Source organism: Uloborus diversus, chromosome 3, assembly GCF_026930045.1.
Source record: "Uloborus diversus isolate 005 chromosome 3, Udiv.v.3.1, whole genome shotgun sequence".
Classification (NCBI taxonomy): domain Eukaryota; kingdom Metazoa; phylum Arthropoda; class Arachnida; order Araneae; family Uloboridae; genus Uloborus; species Uloborus diversus.
In genome coordinates this window covers 204,428,132-204,443,920 of record NC_072733.1, presented here as the reverse complement: position 1 = coordinate 204,443,920, position 15,789 = coordinate 204,428,132, and the positions used below count along the sequence as shown (strand labels likewise).

The window sequence follows — 15,789 nt, the reverse complement described above, 5'->3', positions numbered from 1 at the left end:
AAAAGTACACTTTTGATCATCTCTAACTTAAATAAAACTCCAAACACCACCAATTTTATTGCATATGTTTCTACCATTTTTACTCTAGTTTCCGAGAATATGTTGGATTTTGAAAGTTTTTGAGCGATAAAAATGTTATTTAGCACTTTCTGAGAACAAGTCAATGTCCGAAATTAAACTCAATTTTGCTGTTTGAAGATTTTTTTAGTTATTTTAACTGATTTAAATCCTAAATCTAATTATAAATTTAACTTTACAGTACAAATCCGATCCAAATGCAATAAAAATTAATTCTATCTCAAAAAATAAATCTTCTATAGTGAAAACTGTATATGTATGTACGGTTGCTGGATATCTGATTTTTGCTAAATGGCAAGTTTTGGGGGAAAATTTTAAGTACGGTCATTCAAAAAGTAATTGTCGTATTAAGATACAAATTTCCAGTTATTCTTATATATATTTATAGAACAGCATCACGAAGTTTCATCAAGATCTGAGAACCTCAGGTGTCCACCCCTGAATGATTTGACATGGAATTACCCCCTTGCTCGGCTTTTGCTTCTCCCTCTTATATTATCTCTTGTATTGGTGCATCTGTGGGGCAACTGTTGGATGAGAGTGGGAGTGTGTTTGACCTTTTAGTGTGACATGATCTGCTGGACTTGGTCGAATGGTCTGGACCAAGGGGATCAGCAACAACAACACAATCCAGTTTGGAGGTTATAACAGACATTAAAATAGCCTTACATCTATTGGATAGCAAACGGACTTCATGCACTGGTGACTATAATGGAAGGATCACAATAATGGGAGGTCTTTCTCAAAGGTTGTTGACTGAGATTTGAAAAAAAAGTTTATACTTTGGACGAAAAGTTTATCAACTATTTGGTCTGAATTGCTTTGCATAAAAAACTTTAAAGGACGCATAATTAAGCATTTTGAAAATTCAGCACAGAAAAATGTATAATCAATTAGCAATGCAATAATTTTAATTATTAAAAGAATGATCAACTTATTACAGTCGGACCTCGATATAAGGTCACCCCTCGGGACTACGAGAATGTGACCTTATAACCGGTTCATAAACTTTTATCAAAAAGCAAATTCTGAAATATTATGTTTTCAAAACTATATCACTTGATGAAGTTATGATGTTTTCATTAAGGTGAGTCAATTAAAATTAATGCAATTAGTTAGAAATTAGGAAATTATTTGTTAAAACCTTAATTCAAAAATTAATACAAGCAAAAAACCAGCTGGAATGAGATAATTTCTAGTGATTTGCTGGTCGAAAGTGGACTTGTGCTTACAATGGACATGTGACATTATGGAGCACCGGCCTTTGAAATTTATGCATTGCTAAAAGCCTCAAGGCAGTAAGGCCCCCATAGGGATTCTAACAGTAAGCAGCCAGGGGAAACAAAACTCTTATTTTACCTGCATTTAGGGGAGTGAATATCCCTCCTACTCACTCCAGTCATCTTTTCTCTACAGCATTCCAGTGTCTCTTTTGCCTAGAATTTGAGGGGATAAAGGGTTTCGTGGAAAAGTTTTCTTAGCATTCGTTGGGTCGATGGCATTTTGTCGATAAAAGATCGTGTACTAGGGAAAATTCATGGAACTGAATAAGTAAGACATTGAATCACTCAAAGAAAGTCAGACAAAAATGACCTTACAAACGATGGCGGTATTTGGGACCTGACCATATATCCGATAATCCATAACACAGAATCCCTATTCAATGAGTCTGGACTTTAGGAAAGTGACTTTATATGCGGGGTGACCTTATAACGAGGTCTGACTGTAATTGCATGTATGATATATAGAAAAAAACTTACATTATTTTTATTTGTCAAAGGGTTATTTTTTTCTGTTTTTTTCATTTTCTGCTCATTTTTCACTTCACACCAAGCTTGGAAAACTGCTTTTTGAAAATCAGCAGCCCGAGGACAGATGAAGTTATATTTTCCCAATAAAGAATTAATTTTTGACGATTGCTTTTCAATTATAGACTTCTTCAATGCCCTATGCAAATAGTTAGGAATTAATGTTCATGAACATCATTAATATTTTGAAAAAGTTTATAATGTTTCAATAAACATGCTAGTTCAAAAAGATAGCTATTAATCATTTAACAAAATGAGCAGGATAATGTTTTGCATTGGATATGAAATGTTCAGGAACATTTGAAATGTGAGGAATATTCTTTCATATTTTTTTTTAAATGTAATTATTATTAGATTAGTTTTAAATTAATAAATATTTCAAATCAAAATTGTATTAAACATCTAAATTAAGCTTTAATGAAATTTAACTTCATAGCTCATAGCTAACAACAGATTCATCAACAGTTAAGGTGTTTCGCATAATGTTTTCAATAGAAAAACCAGATTTTGACTTCAGACCTCATGCTGACTGAAACTTTAAGTTCAACTGTTGATTCAGCCATGTTGTTGACATATGTTGGTCAAATTTGTATGTTGGTCAAATAGTATGATGCAAGTAACACCTTGCTTTCTTTATATTTTTTCATTAAATAAAAGCACATTTATCTTTACTGAAAGTACTTCTCTTCGTAATGCAAAAATTTTAACGAAATAGAGTAGAGTACAGCAAAACAAAGAAATTTTGAATTTTCGACATGCTTTTCCCAATCACAAGTGTGTGTGTGTGTAGGCACTGGCCCCGGGTGACCCTCCGATCCCCCCCCCCCCCACCCTACACACACACACACGAAATTTTCGTTATCGATGTTGTAATATTCCATGTAAAAATGACTTTGTTTTAAGTCTTTGTGTGGCGGTATAGTCAGGAGGGGGAGGGGCACAAAATGTTCATTCTCCGTATAGTAATACTTCATGTGGAAATGAGATTGTTTTTGAACTTTTAACCTTTTGTATAAAAGCAATGGCATAGTCAGGGAGGGGGGCACGAAATTTTTGTTATCAATGTAATACTTTATGCGGATATTAAGTTTTTTTCATTTTTAGTCTTTGTGTGACAATGTAGGTGTAACCAGGCAAGAAGCACGAAGTTTTCATTATCAATGTGTAGTAATACTTCATGTGTAAACAACATTTTTTTTTTTTTCAGTCTTAATATGTGTTTCCAAGTTTTACGCCTACTTATTCCAAGAACAAAGGAGACAAAAGCACGGTATCCTTGAAAAATAGAGGCCCCAATAACATAACAAAAATTGAAATTGGTTTGTGAAATCAACCTCTTTTTTTTATTTCCCGTCCTACGGCGACAAGATCGCCAGCTTTTACCCAGCCACACAACAAGGAAGGGGCATTTTGATTTTAGGGCATCCTATGATAACAGTGATTTTGGGGGCATAAAGCAAGAACGACATTTCAGGCTTTTCAAGGGGTTGGCAAAGGCTAAAGCCCAAAATATGTTCTCAGTATACTCAGAAAATATATTTTTAAAATATAAATGAACAAAAAAAAACTAATAGCAGACACACACAAAAGTACATTATATTTCGATAACTCAAAGGGGAAAGGAGGCAATTATTCCCACCTAAAATCCGCCCTCCAGTCTCTGAGAAACCAAGGCTTCGACTTTGTCATTGATTAGCAGGAACATGTGATACAGTTCCTTAAATGGAAAACTTTTGCTCTCACTAGAACGGATTCTTCGGTCTGCTATTGTGAACAGCGTGGCCCTTACGCAATGTGAGCTCCAGGAATGGAGACGTCAAAATTGATAATGGCCAAAAGACAGTTTTACTGCTCAGTTATCAGTCAGGTAGATTGCCCTTAGTTCTGTTTCGGGCCACCGGCACTCTGCAACACAACTCCTACCTTCGGGCAGGACACTACTACTAAACCGATCACCAGGGACATCCAAAGAAGGAAGCTAGTGGCGCAATTGCCCAGGCCGCCAAGATATGAAGGGGCGTCATAAATTAAGATTTTTCTGCATTGCCAGATTTTTAAATATTTTTTTTAATGGTTTTTAAAACCTAACACATTAGATTTCAGATTACAGGTATCCCTTGTATAGCATGGTTAATTCGTACAGTGCTATATGGAAACCGTGTTATGTGAGATTTTTATATTTACTTATTTAAATTATTTTTATGTATTTACATAGCATAAATCAGGGCAACATTTATCATGTTGTATCGAAACTGTGTTTGTGTTACATCGAAAATGTATAATACAAAACTTTGAAATAATGTAAATCAATGCAATGTGTACCGAGTTACATCAAAATCAAATCTTTTGGTGTTAAATTTGATGATAACTGAAATTTCGTTTCAGTAAAACCTACAAAGCACACTATTAACAGAAGGACATGTTTGTGATATGATTTTCAAGCTATCATGTTCTAATCAAAAGTTCAGCTAAACTATAAAAGGGGAAATTTTACAAAAAGTAGAGCACATACGGGAGTGTTCAATCATTACAATTTCACCTCTAGTTTTAAAAAATAATTATTTTAAGCATATAAATTATGTATTTGTTAAGGGTAATAGAAGGACAGTAACGGAAGGACAAGAAGTCCAAAGCAATTAAACTCGGTAAATTTCAACTAAAAAACATTTATTCAGCTAATACATCAGTCTGAAACAATGATATCTAATGAAATGAGCCCCATCTGTTACAATTATGAATTCTTTAAAAACTCGATATTTTTACCAGAATCCATAGAACATTTATCTTCTTTCTCAGGAAATACAAAGATCATCCCCACTTATGCATTCTCAAACAAGCTATTTCTATTCCTTTATCTTCTATATGAAGTACCTGTCCAATATTGCTCTTTGTTAGTTTCTTTCCCTTCCATCCAGCTAACAAAACTTGTCCAAATGTTAATGAACCAGTTGGCTTCATGATTTGGTGTTTTTTTTTAAGTTGTATCTTCATTTTTAACATTATTTGCAACCGTCCTCAATCTGTTGACTTTAAAGTGAAATCTCCTTTGATTTGTTGAAGCAGATTTGTTGAAGCACTTATTATATTCAATAACATAACTTGTTACAAGGTTCAAATAGTGCATATTTTGTGTGTCAGGATGAGAATGGATATTTCTTCCATCATCTTTGAGAAAGTTGATCTTTGAATTTACTGATCTCTTCGTAGTATCTTTAGCAGGTAAACCAGTGCTCTCACAGGGTGGCGACAGGAACTGTGAAAAAAAGTTCCCTGACTTTTCCCTGATTAAGTTCACCAAATTTCCCTGATTTACGTTACCAATGATAATGGCTTTCTTTCTTTGCTCTACTTGAAATCCATTGTATGTTTGTATAAAATGCAGTATTTTAAATGTTTTAAGTTGTGTAAAGTTGTTGAACTAAAGATATATTTTAAAAAGATGCTACCTTTTTAATAAAATGGTTAAAAAATACATATCAAGTCAATTTTTTTGGAAAAAAACCCCTACAAAACAGTATATCAAATTTTTCTACATGGAAAGATTATAGAAAATTTAAAAAAAAAATTACTTTATTTCCAGAAACCACTTAGCATAAGAAGTTTAAGAAACTATTAAAATTACTCTTAAAAACATATGTGTATTTATGATAGAACTAAAAAGCAATTGAAATTATTTTGAACTAAGTTTTCAAACAGTATAATAATTGTTGCAAGAATAACAAGTAATAGTGAGATAATAGAAGTAATGTAGTTATTCTTATATAACTAATTGACATATTTATGCAAAACAGATGAAACCATTTGACATCCATTCATAGGGAGCTTTTCTCTAATCAAGAACATAGGTTTTAATGAATGAATACAGCATTTCAACAATAAAAAAATAAAGATATTTACTTAAGAGCACAAGTTAACTCTATTTCAAATGATTTCAGTATGTAACGAAAAAAAATCTTAGATTCCTTTTATAACAAACAACTTTAAAATGCAAGGAAAAAAAAGACAAAAGCAATTAGTTAATTTCAAAATATATAAAAGAAGAATACAACTTGGTTATAAAATTAAAGAATCAGTCTGAAGAAAAGAAAACCTTTATAATCTGCAGTGACAACAAATATTATAACGGCAAAAAACAAAGTTTTTTACTGAAAGTTCAATTTTAGCAATTAAATTTAAAATGCGAAGAAGTACTAACTTTTAAGCTTTTATAGTATTAATTCAAAAACCAAAGATTTCTTCTTGAAATCGTGATTACAGTATGCTAATTACTTCGAGACAATGGAATAAAGGCAAAGGAGCTAAGGCATTAATGAAGGCTTCCTCTTTGCCTGTATGGTTGTTTATTTTACGCAGCATTGAAAGTGTAAAAGGAAATTTCAAGCTAGGTAAAATAAACAACCTCACAGACACAGAAGCAATCTTAGGAAGTTCATCCTGTGGTTAATAAGTGAGATTCAATACTTTGACGTTGAGGAAAAAAGATGCACAAATATGCGGCAGCGTATAATTGCACCTCATTAATTTTACTTTTTTTTTTGAACAGATAATTGGCGGAAAATGCGTAGGGAATTAGAGTACTTAATTTTGTAAAGCAAAAAAAAAATTTTTTTTCTGCATAAAATCAATATTCCCTTATTTTTTGTTATTTTTTCAAAATTCCCTGATGTTTCCCTGACTTTTCCCTGATTAATAAAGTTCCTTGACTTTTCCTGATCTCCCTGACTTCCCTGATCTGTCGCCACCCTGTCTCAACAGTCCTTTCCTGTAAATTGTGGCAACAGATCTGAAAGCAGTTTCAAAATATTGTATTGCTCCAATATAAATTTCAAGTTTGTAAGCAAATGTTTCTGCTTGAATTGGCTTGTCATATCACGAACTTTCACATGCTTAGGAATTTTTAAGTGTAGTTTTCATGGTTTTCATCACATAACATAGGAAATATAAAATCACAAAACATTTTTTTAAAAAATTTAACAAAAGTTTATTTTTTAAATAAAAGCACTTATAATCTTTGTTCAAATATTGCTTATATATGTTTTAAATGTGACTACTAACTTTAAACAATAGTTTGTTTTCTGCTAGCATTCTTAAATTTTACCCTGTATCAGCTCATAGATAAATGTCCTTCCATTACCGTATTTTTTGTCCTTCCGTTACCATTAAACACCATTTCAATTAAATATCTATTAAAATTTTAACTACGCCTCCTTGACAAGGGACAAAATTCTGCTTTGCATAAAAAAACATTAGTTTCTACACCCTATAGGTTCTTGGTGAACTAATTGAGTTGTAGTATTTCGGTAACGGAAGGACATCAAATTGTCAATTCACTAATGGACAAATTTCATGGTTGAAATAAAAGAAATTTGAAATTACTTACCAAAAGTTTAACTAGACATTCAAAAGATAAAAGTTAATCTAAATATTATTTGCTGATAATAAGTTTATTCAAATTACAGTATGTAACAAAACAGAAATTTTTTGCTCTGTATAAATAAAAAGAGAAAACTTGATTTTGCACTTGATTTTCTGAAAGTCATCAAACTATTTGGGAAAAACAGGTCAAGATTCAAGAAATTCATTTATTTCTGAAGATAATGGTATATGGCAAGTGGCAGAATATTAATTTTTAAAATTCAAGTGTCATGTCTCCTTTTTCCTGGAACTCACCACTTACAAAGAGCAAAACGCATATCAAAAACGAAATCAGAAAATTTCTGCATCAATCAAATTTTTCTGAGAAACAACAACAAAAAAATAAAATAGAATTATTCTATTGCTACATTATGTTTATTTATCATTTGACAAATTTCAATTTTTTTAAATCCCGCGATAAACCAAAACCGTTTAATATTCAATTCATTTTCACTTCCTTTTACGAAAAAGGAAGTATTTATTGTATTGGCGAAAAAAAATTTCACTAAAAAATCGACCTTCATTTCCATTTTTTTCACCCCCGAATGAATGTTGAGTTTTTTTTTCGACCCGACCACACATGGATAGATGCCTAGAAACCTACAGACACCCGAAATATCCATTTTGACGACCGCCGAGTTAATTATACCACGAATTTTCTCGTGATGTCCGTACGTACGTATGTATGTGCGTATGTATCTTGCATAACTCAACAACGGTATGTCCTAGAAAGTTGAAATTTGGTACGTAGACTCCTAGTGGGGCCTAGTTCTGCACCTTCTTTTTGGTTGCATTCGGATGTTCCTAAGGGGGTCTTGTGCCCCTTTTTGGGGGGAAATCATTGTTAATTTCAAAGTAAACTCAAGTGGTGTTATAATTTGTCGGACACTTGGCGATATATCGCCAGTATTTTGGTCGTCAAGTTTTTTCGCCAATTTGGCGACAAATTTCGCGATTTTTTTTTTTTTTTTTAATTTGGTTTCAATTTGGCCACTGTTGGTGATATTTAGAGAGTAAACTATTGAATCCCATTAAAAATGCCAATAATGGGGAAATGACATTAAATTGGAGTAAAAGGAAGTCATGTGATGCACACATCAGCTCATTTATGCCGCGTTTTTCGAATCCGTGTTATGAAAATCGCAAATTATGTTCCCTGTAAAATGAAAACCGTGTAGTACAAGTCCCATGTTATACGAGGGATACTTGTACGTGTTTAAGTATGTAATAATCATTACTAATAATAAAGTGGAAAGTCTCTACGTCTGGATGTCTGTAGGATGTCCTTGAAGCGCATAGCGCCTAGACCGTTCGGCCGATTTTCATGAAACTTTTTCACAAAGTTAGTTTGTAGCATGGGGTGTGAACCCATCAAGATGATTTTTCGAAAATTCGATTTTATTCTCTTCCTATTTCAATTTTAGGAACATTTTCCGGAGCAAAATTATCATAAGTAATTAGACGAGTAAATTATGAAATTATCATGCCGTGGAATAGGAGAGCGAATGAATGTAGCCAATTGGCGAGAAATTCGTCATCCATTACTTGTAAATATACACGCCAATCGAATGACTTTTTAATTTTCAACTACGGGCAAAGCTGTGCGGGTACCACTAGTTGATATATAACGATGTTCCGTACTTTTCCATCATACGCCCACTATTCTGTTGAGGGGGGGCACCAGAAAATATTCGCCCCGGGCGCCGTCCTCTCTTGGGACAACCCTGGGGATAACCCAAATCAATAGACCATGGAAGTATACTTTGAATTTTCGGCTCTTGTGAAAGCGCAAATCACCCAAGACAACAACACTTTTCAAAGAAATTTATTGACACTTTCTCTTGAAGATTGATGAATGAAAGCTTTTAAATTGTTTCTTCTTGGTTCATAGTCCAAGTAATATATGGTTGAACCCAGGCAAAATTGCAACAGAAGCTTTTTCGACGGCTGTCGGGGCTAGTAGTTGATACTGAATAACAGATCCAAAATAGGACAAAATCGAGTCAGGGGAACATCCCCAAAACCAGATTTGAAAATGGGGGGGGGCTAGTGACAATCATCTTCAAAACAGGTAAGCAAGTATTCGTCTTTAAAGCATAGTAAAAACATATTTAGCATTCTCAACTGTAATAACTATAAGTTAAAAGCATCGGTTAATGGTTGCATTCCAAAAAATTAGATAGCACCTTGATAACATGACCATCCTGGTAACCCGAAGCATTCGTTTCCCTCTCTACTACACTGCTATATTTATACGAGTTGAAAAAACAGTTGCTCTCTTCATGTTAACAGAAATTCATCAAGTAGACTACTATTTAAACAAGAGTCTACAACTTAAGGCCTGCAATCCGTATGCGGCACATATTGTAAACCCATCAGGCCTTTTAAAAGGGAATACAAAATGGCTTAAAAGCTTATCTCAAAATACGACGATAATCGTATCTGTCTTCGGATAAATATTTTTGTGGTATCTGTGAAACTATAGGGGCAACATTTTATCAACATGAAATTTTGAACATCTAAAAAAAAAATTTTCTTCTGCCTAGTATACAGTGCTGTTTCACACCTTTAGGCGCAAGTCGGCACAGGTTGCCATTGTTCAAATTACATGAAACTTTTTTTTACAATTGTTTTGACCTGAAAGGGGAAATAAAAGAGGATGTGAGACTCGAAACATCGACTTTAATTTTTATTTGTGCGTTTATTATTTTCGTTATTATATTTACCCTAATGAACAGTTCCCATTTTTATTTAAGTTAAATCAATTTTCAGTGACAGTAATGATTCATATAAAAAAATTAGCCTAACTCCTGATAAATGTACTTGAAAAAATTCTCAAGCTTAAAAAATATTTCTTTTTTTGTAATTTAATTCAAATAATTTTCAATAAATATGATTTTTCAGCTTATTCACACAGTAAAATGAATGCAACTCATTTTTATCTTTTCGGCTAAATTTTTTATACAAAAGACAAAGCATGAACTTACCAATCTATATCTTTGTGTCCTCTTAATAATCTGTAGCAAAGTACAAGTTTTGTGTGTATGTGCATGTACAGTGTGTTTACAATAATAAGACTGTGATCTAGATCAGGGTTTCTTAAATTGTGTTCTGCAGAACCGTAGGGTAGGGTTCCACTCAAGGGTTCCACGAGACTTGCATGTGCTAAATGGGATTCTCAACTTATGTGAACAAATAATAACCGCTGCAGACTTGATGCTGAAACTGGGGGGGGGGGGGGGGAGAATGACTATTTAACTTTCAGTCATAAAGCCTCCAACAACACAAGTATTATGTTTATGTGTGACAAGCTAAATAAGTGCCATTCATATGATTTACATTTCAACTTTAAAACTTTGTTTGACTATACAACATAACGTTAATTTAAGACAAGTTATATTGTTTTTCTTTTAAATTATTTTTTGAATGCGGTTGTTTCCATCCGTCAAAAGTACTACTTTTAGTCACTGATAGATAGAACAAAACTAATAACATTGATTGAGGAAAATTTTTTACTTTCAAAACATTTAATTTTTAATTAATTTTTTTTAAATGTCTGATTTTTCAAATAAGGCGTGATTTTTATGACATCACAAGAGATGAACTTTGGCACGCTACATCAGTGGCATGCTGAATGCTTATGCTTGTTGTCTACCTCGTTTCAAGATTATGATAATTAAGAAGCGAATTAAATATTGTGCTCTTTGCTTGTGTGCTATCAATAGTGATGTAAAATACCCGGGTATTTATTTTTAGGGGTAAATACCCAGGGTATATACCCGGGTAAATACCCAAAATGGGTATTTACCAGGGTATTTATTTCAAAAATGTATATTCAACTAAAATACTTTTCTGTATGAATTCCACTATGTATAACCAACCACATACAAAATAATAAATTTTTGCTCAAAAATTGTATTTTGATCACATATTTAAAGAATCATTGTGTGAAACAACTTAGCTATCTAATATGATATTCACATTAAATCTGTTGTACATGCCTAATCAATGTTGATAGCCAAATTTCAGATATAAAAAGCCATTCTACAAAAAGTAAAAAGCTTAACTGGCTACAAAAAAAAAAGCAAACACCAATTTTTTTATTACCCAGTAATATGTCCCTGCATGACATCAAAATGTAACAAAATGTCAATAAAAATAGTTTGAATAAATTTTCATCATGAAGTACCGTGGAGCAAATGCAAATGAGCAAGGAAACAGAAAACAATATTTTGATTTTTTTTTTTTTTGCTTATTAATGTGAAAACTGTTTCTATATTTGCCACGTTATCACTTAAACAGCAATAAAATAAATAACATCTCATAGTCTTAATAACTTCGCAGTTTATTCTTCCAAACATCCCTCATGCTTCCTTTTTTTTTTTTTTTTTTTTTTCATTTTGGCTAACCTAGTAACTCATGATTAAACCCCCTGACTAACTCATATGACTAACCTAGATTGTGATTTTGAAATCCTGAAGTTCATAATGAATTGCTTATACTTCTCCAATTATGACATTGAAAAGAAAGATTTTTTGGTTCACGATATGTTTCTTTCATAATTTCATCAAGTCTTTCAATAAAAAATATTATAAACTATGTGGTACATATATGTGTAACAGTTTTACCAATTATTTCATATTTAGATTTTTTAAAAAAATTCCCACTTACTTTTTGCATTTTTTTTGCAAAATACCCAGTTTTTGGGTATTTACCCAGGCCTTGGGTAAATACCCAAAAAATATTTACCTACCCAATGGGTATTTACCCGATCCACATCACTAGCTATCAACCATATCGTTGCCAGTACATGTGATTAAAGAAGCAAATTAAATGTTGTGCTCTGTGCTATTAGCATGAGTGAATGGCAATTCATCACTTGTGATGTCATTCGCGGAAGACTAAAAATGAAATTGAATCTGCACACCAAATAAAATAATTGTTAACAAATATTGAAGTTTGTCAAATTATTTAAAACATGGTCAAATCCTGTATTTTTAAGCATGCTCTTTCAGAAAAAAATACCATCAAAATTTCAGAAACAACCCCATTTAATTTCATCTCAAACAACTGTCATTTTACTTCAAATAAGCCATTACCAGATTGTTGCATCAAAACTAGACTACTGAAGAAGGAGTTCCACTTGAAAACTGGATTGTAATAAAAAAAATTTTGAAAAAAAAAAATAGAACCGACTTCAAAATTGCTCTAAAAAGTAAAAAATAATTTTATTCTTTAAACACCATCGATAATACTTTTAAACAACTTTTTTGAAGTTGGCGCAAAAAACAAAAAGTGAAATCCAGTGTAACGATGCTTCGTTCATACTTTTTTCAGAAAATCATTCAAAGTTAGGAACGAAACTTTTATATCGTTACTCAAACAAGCTGTTATCAATGCATAATGTATGTGGTAGTGAAGAAACTAGGCCTGGTTAAATTCATAGTTGTAGTTGAGTTATGGCTGTGAATGATCTTATCTATCGTTTTTGCGCCAACTTCAAAAATTTTGTTTAAAAGTATTATCGATGGTGTTTAAAGAATAAAATTATTTTTTACTTTTTAGAGCAATTTTGAAGTCGGTTCTATTTTTTTTTTCAAAATTTTTTTATTTCATTCTTTTTAGTGTAAATGTAGATATTTCAGTAAAAGTAAGAAGTTACCTAGTAAGAAGTTTGGCTCTATATCACTGTTTTGCTTCAGAGAAGTCTTCATTTAAAATTATCATTACAATTACAATTAATGTTACTGTTATATGGCACCAAACTTTTATAACAATGGGTTTTATATTTAATCATTTAATAGGGAAATTACATGAAATTTACTGTTTTTCGCCTATAACTTTTTGTCTTAGGAACAAATATGGTCAAACAAAGTAATGGGACCTAAGTTGAGCCATCCTCTATCCATTAAAAAAAGAATCATCAAAATCGGTTCACTAGGTGAGACGCTGTGAGTGGACAAACAAAAAAAACATACATACGGTATGAACTGATAACCGCCTCCTTTTTGAAGTCGGTTAAAAAGGGTTTGACTTATTAAAGAAATTAAGAAACACTGATCTAGATTTATATAATAGACACGTAGCAGAAATGAATTGCAACATTATATCAGCATTAAAGTAATAAATACTGACAAACTTAGAAAATTTAATAGAATTATCAATTTAAAATTTCAATAGCACCAAGCTTGTCCTACTCCCTTTCCTTTATTTTGAAAATATTTATCTAAATTCAAAACTCACGAAATAACTATCATCTTATTACTTCTCAAACAGTGCAATGGTTACCTGCTAATGTGTAATAATATATTTGTAGAAAAGGATACATAATAATAAACTATAATAAATGTAGAGGCTTTTAAGTAAAAATAATAAATCACTGCCAGTCAGCCAATGAACAGGGGCTAATAGTATTTCCTAGAATTTTACTGGTACCCCTCCCCCTTCCTGATTCCCACCAGCTGGAATTAGCTAGGAATCAGCTTGAAAGTCTTTAAAATATAGCTATGTCCCAATAAATTCAACCACTGTATTAAATATTTTTTTAAAAATGTAAAATTACCAATAGTCTTCTGAACCAATTAATCTTGGCCGCAATATAAATTCATTAAAATGCTTAGAAAACTAATGCAATATCTATTAAAGAAAACATAACATACATTTTGGACAGCTGAGTCTGTTCATTATTCTCATGCATTCTCCAACTCTTAGAATCAGCATCTGTGAAAATATTGAATTCCACATCAAAAGTGTGTTTAAAAAAAAAAAATAGAAAGTCTATTTTGTTCTGGTGTTTGAATATTAATTAATTTTTTTTAATGTATTTTCTATTTAATGAGAATTTGCTAGTAAGGATAATTTGATATATAAAAAGCATATTTTTAATATTTTTTTTAACAACACTGTTGAGGTATATTTATTTCAATAACTACTACATAACAAAGAAATATTTGAAGAATATTCTACTGCAGGGACTCTTTGAGAACATCTTTAAAAAAAAAAAAGCTCATTGTGATGCTGCTCATAGCACATCACTGGATCATCTGAAATCAAAACTTCACCAAAGTGGATGTACAGTCGAACCTCGTTGATTCAAACACGTTAAAATCAATTACCGCTAAGACAAACTACATTTGCAATCCCTGTCCTATTATTTGTTGTTCAAATGAGACAAACTAGTGTTACGACGGATTGCTTTTAAAGGTCACTTTGGGTTCATTTCAACGAGGTTCAACTGTATTCGTTAATAACATTCTGCAAGGAGCAACGTCAATTTTTTTATTCATTAATTTTTGATTTTTTTTTTATTCATAAATTTTTCAATTATTTATAGCATTTAAAAATTGAAAATAACTGATTTTGCATCAAAAAATTTTTAATTTCGCTACTTTTAAATATGTAAAAATTTAAAAATGATATTATTGCCATCAGAAAATTTAATGACAATGATATTTTGTTTAATACATTTCCAACTGAGAAAAACTATTGCCATGAGAGAATTTATAGCAAAATTTGTTTTAAATAAAATGCAAAACTTTACTTACTGATGGTGTCGACATATGCAGAATTAAGGTCCAAATTTTTGCCAATAGTTGCAGATTCATTCTAAAAAATTAAATAAAGCTTATTAACTGTGAAAAGTAAAATATCAATAGGTTAAGTTCTTTGTAAAAATTAATTTATTATGCATGCAAAAATTATGCAACAAGAAGGGATAGCAGGATAAACAACGAAACTTGGCATGCACTGGCGGTAAAAATGCGAACAGAGTGTACAATAGGGTAGCACACGATTTTTTTATTTCATTTTTATCATTGATATAATTATATATATGTGATCATTTGTGAAAATATTCTTGAGATAGGAGAAGTAGTTTCCTTTCAAGTAATTTTTTTTTTTAACTCATGTGATGGTGACGTTGCATTGCTTGAGACATTATCTTTCTTTGACCCAACAATAGCAAATGAAACGAACCTTTTTTTTCAGCCTGTTTCCGCGTCGCAAGGGCTGCCATCTGGCGATACATTAGCAAGTTCAATTATAGAAATATATCATGAAAATGGAAACAATTACATTTTAGATTGTTCGTACAATCAGATCGTACGTCAGAAATATAAATAAATAAATAAGTTTTACTGCAAAGCATAGCTTTTAGAAATGTAAATATTGTCACACTAATAATGTAAAGCTGCAGAGTTTGTTGTTTGAATGCGCTAATTTCAGGAACTACTGGTTCGGATTGAAAAATTATTTTTGTGTTAAAGTCCAATTTATTGAGGAAGGCTAACGGTTATATAACATCACACTATGACTTATAGGAGTGGAGCAGCTATAAATTGCAATAAAATCGATAATATTTTATGATGCATTATTTATTGCTTAATAAGCTGTTCTATATATACGATCGTAGCTCAATCGGTTAGGCGCCGGGCTAGTGATACAATAATCTCGGGTTTGCATCCGGCTGCCAGCGGGAAGAGTTTTAGCA

At 31.8% G+C, this 15,789-nt stretch overlaps 1 protein-coding gene across 1 annotated transcript in view; it reads right to left on the bottom strand.

The window, feature by feature from the left end:
* Positions 1–15,789, bottom strand: part of LOC129219181 (microtubule-associated protein 9-like) — a 42,711-nt gene that overhangs the window by 15,749 nt on the left and 11,173 nt on the right. Inside the window, exons 2-4 of the mRNA XM_054853500.1 lie at positions 14,846–14,906; positions 13,961–14,021; positions 1,839–2,025 (exon numbers count right to left, since the gene is read on the bottom strand). Coding sequence (XP_054709475.1) covers positions 1,839–2,025; positions 13,961–14,021; positions 14,846–14,906 — 309 coding nt within the window. The remainder of the gene's footprint in view (positions 1–1,838; positions 2,026–13,960; positions 14,022–14,845; positions 14,907–15,789) is intronic.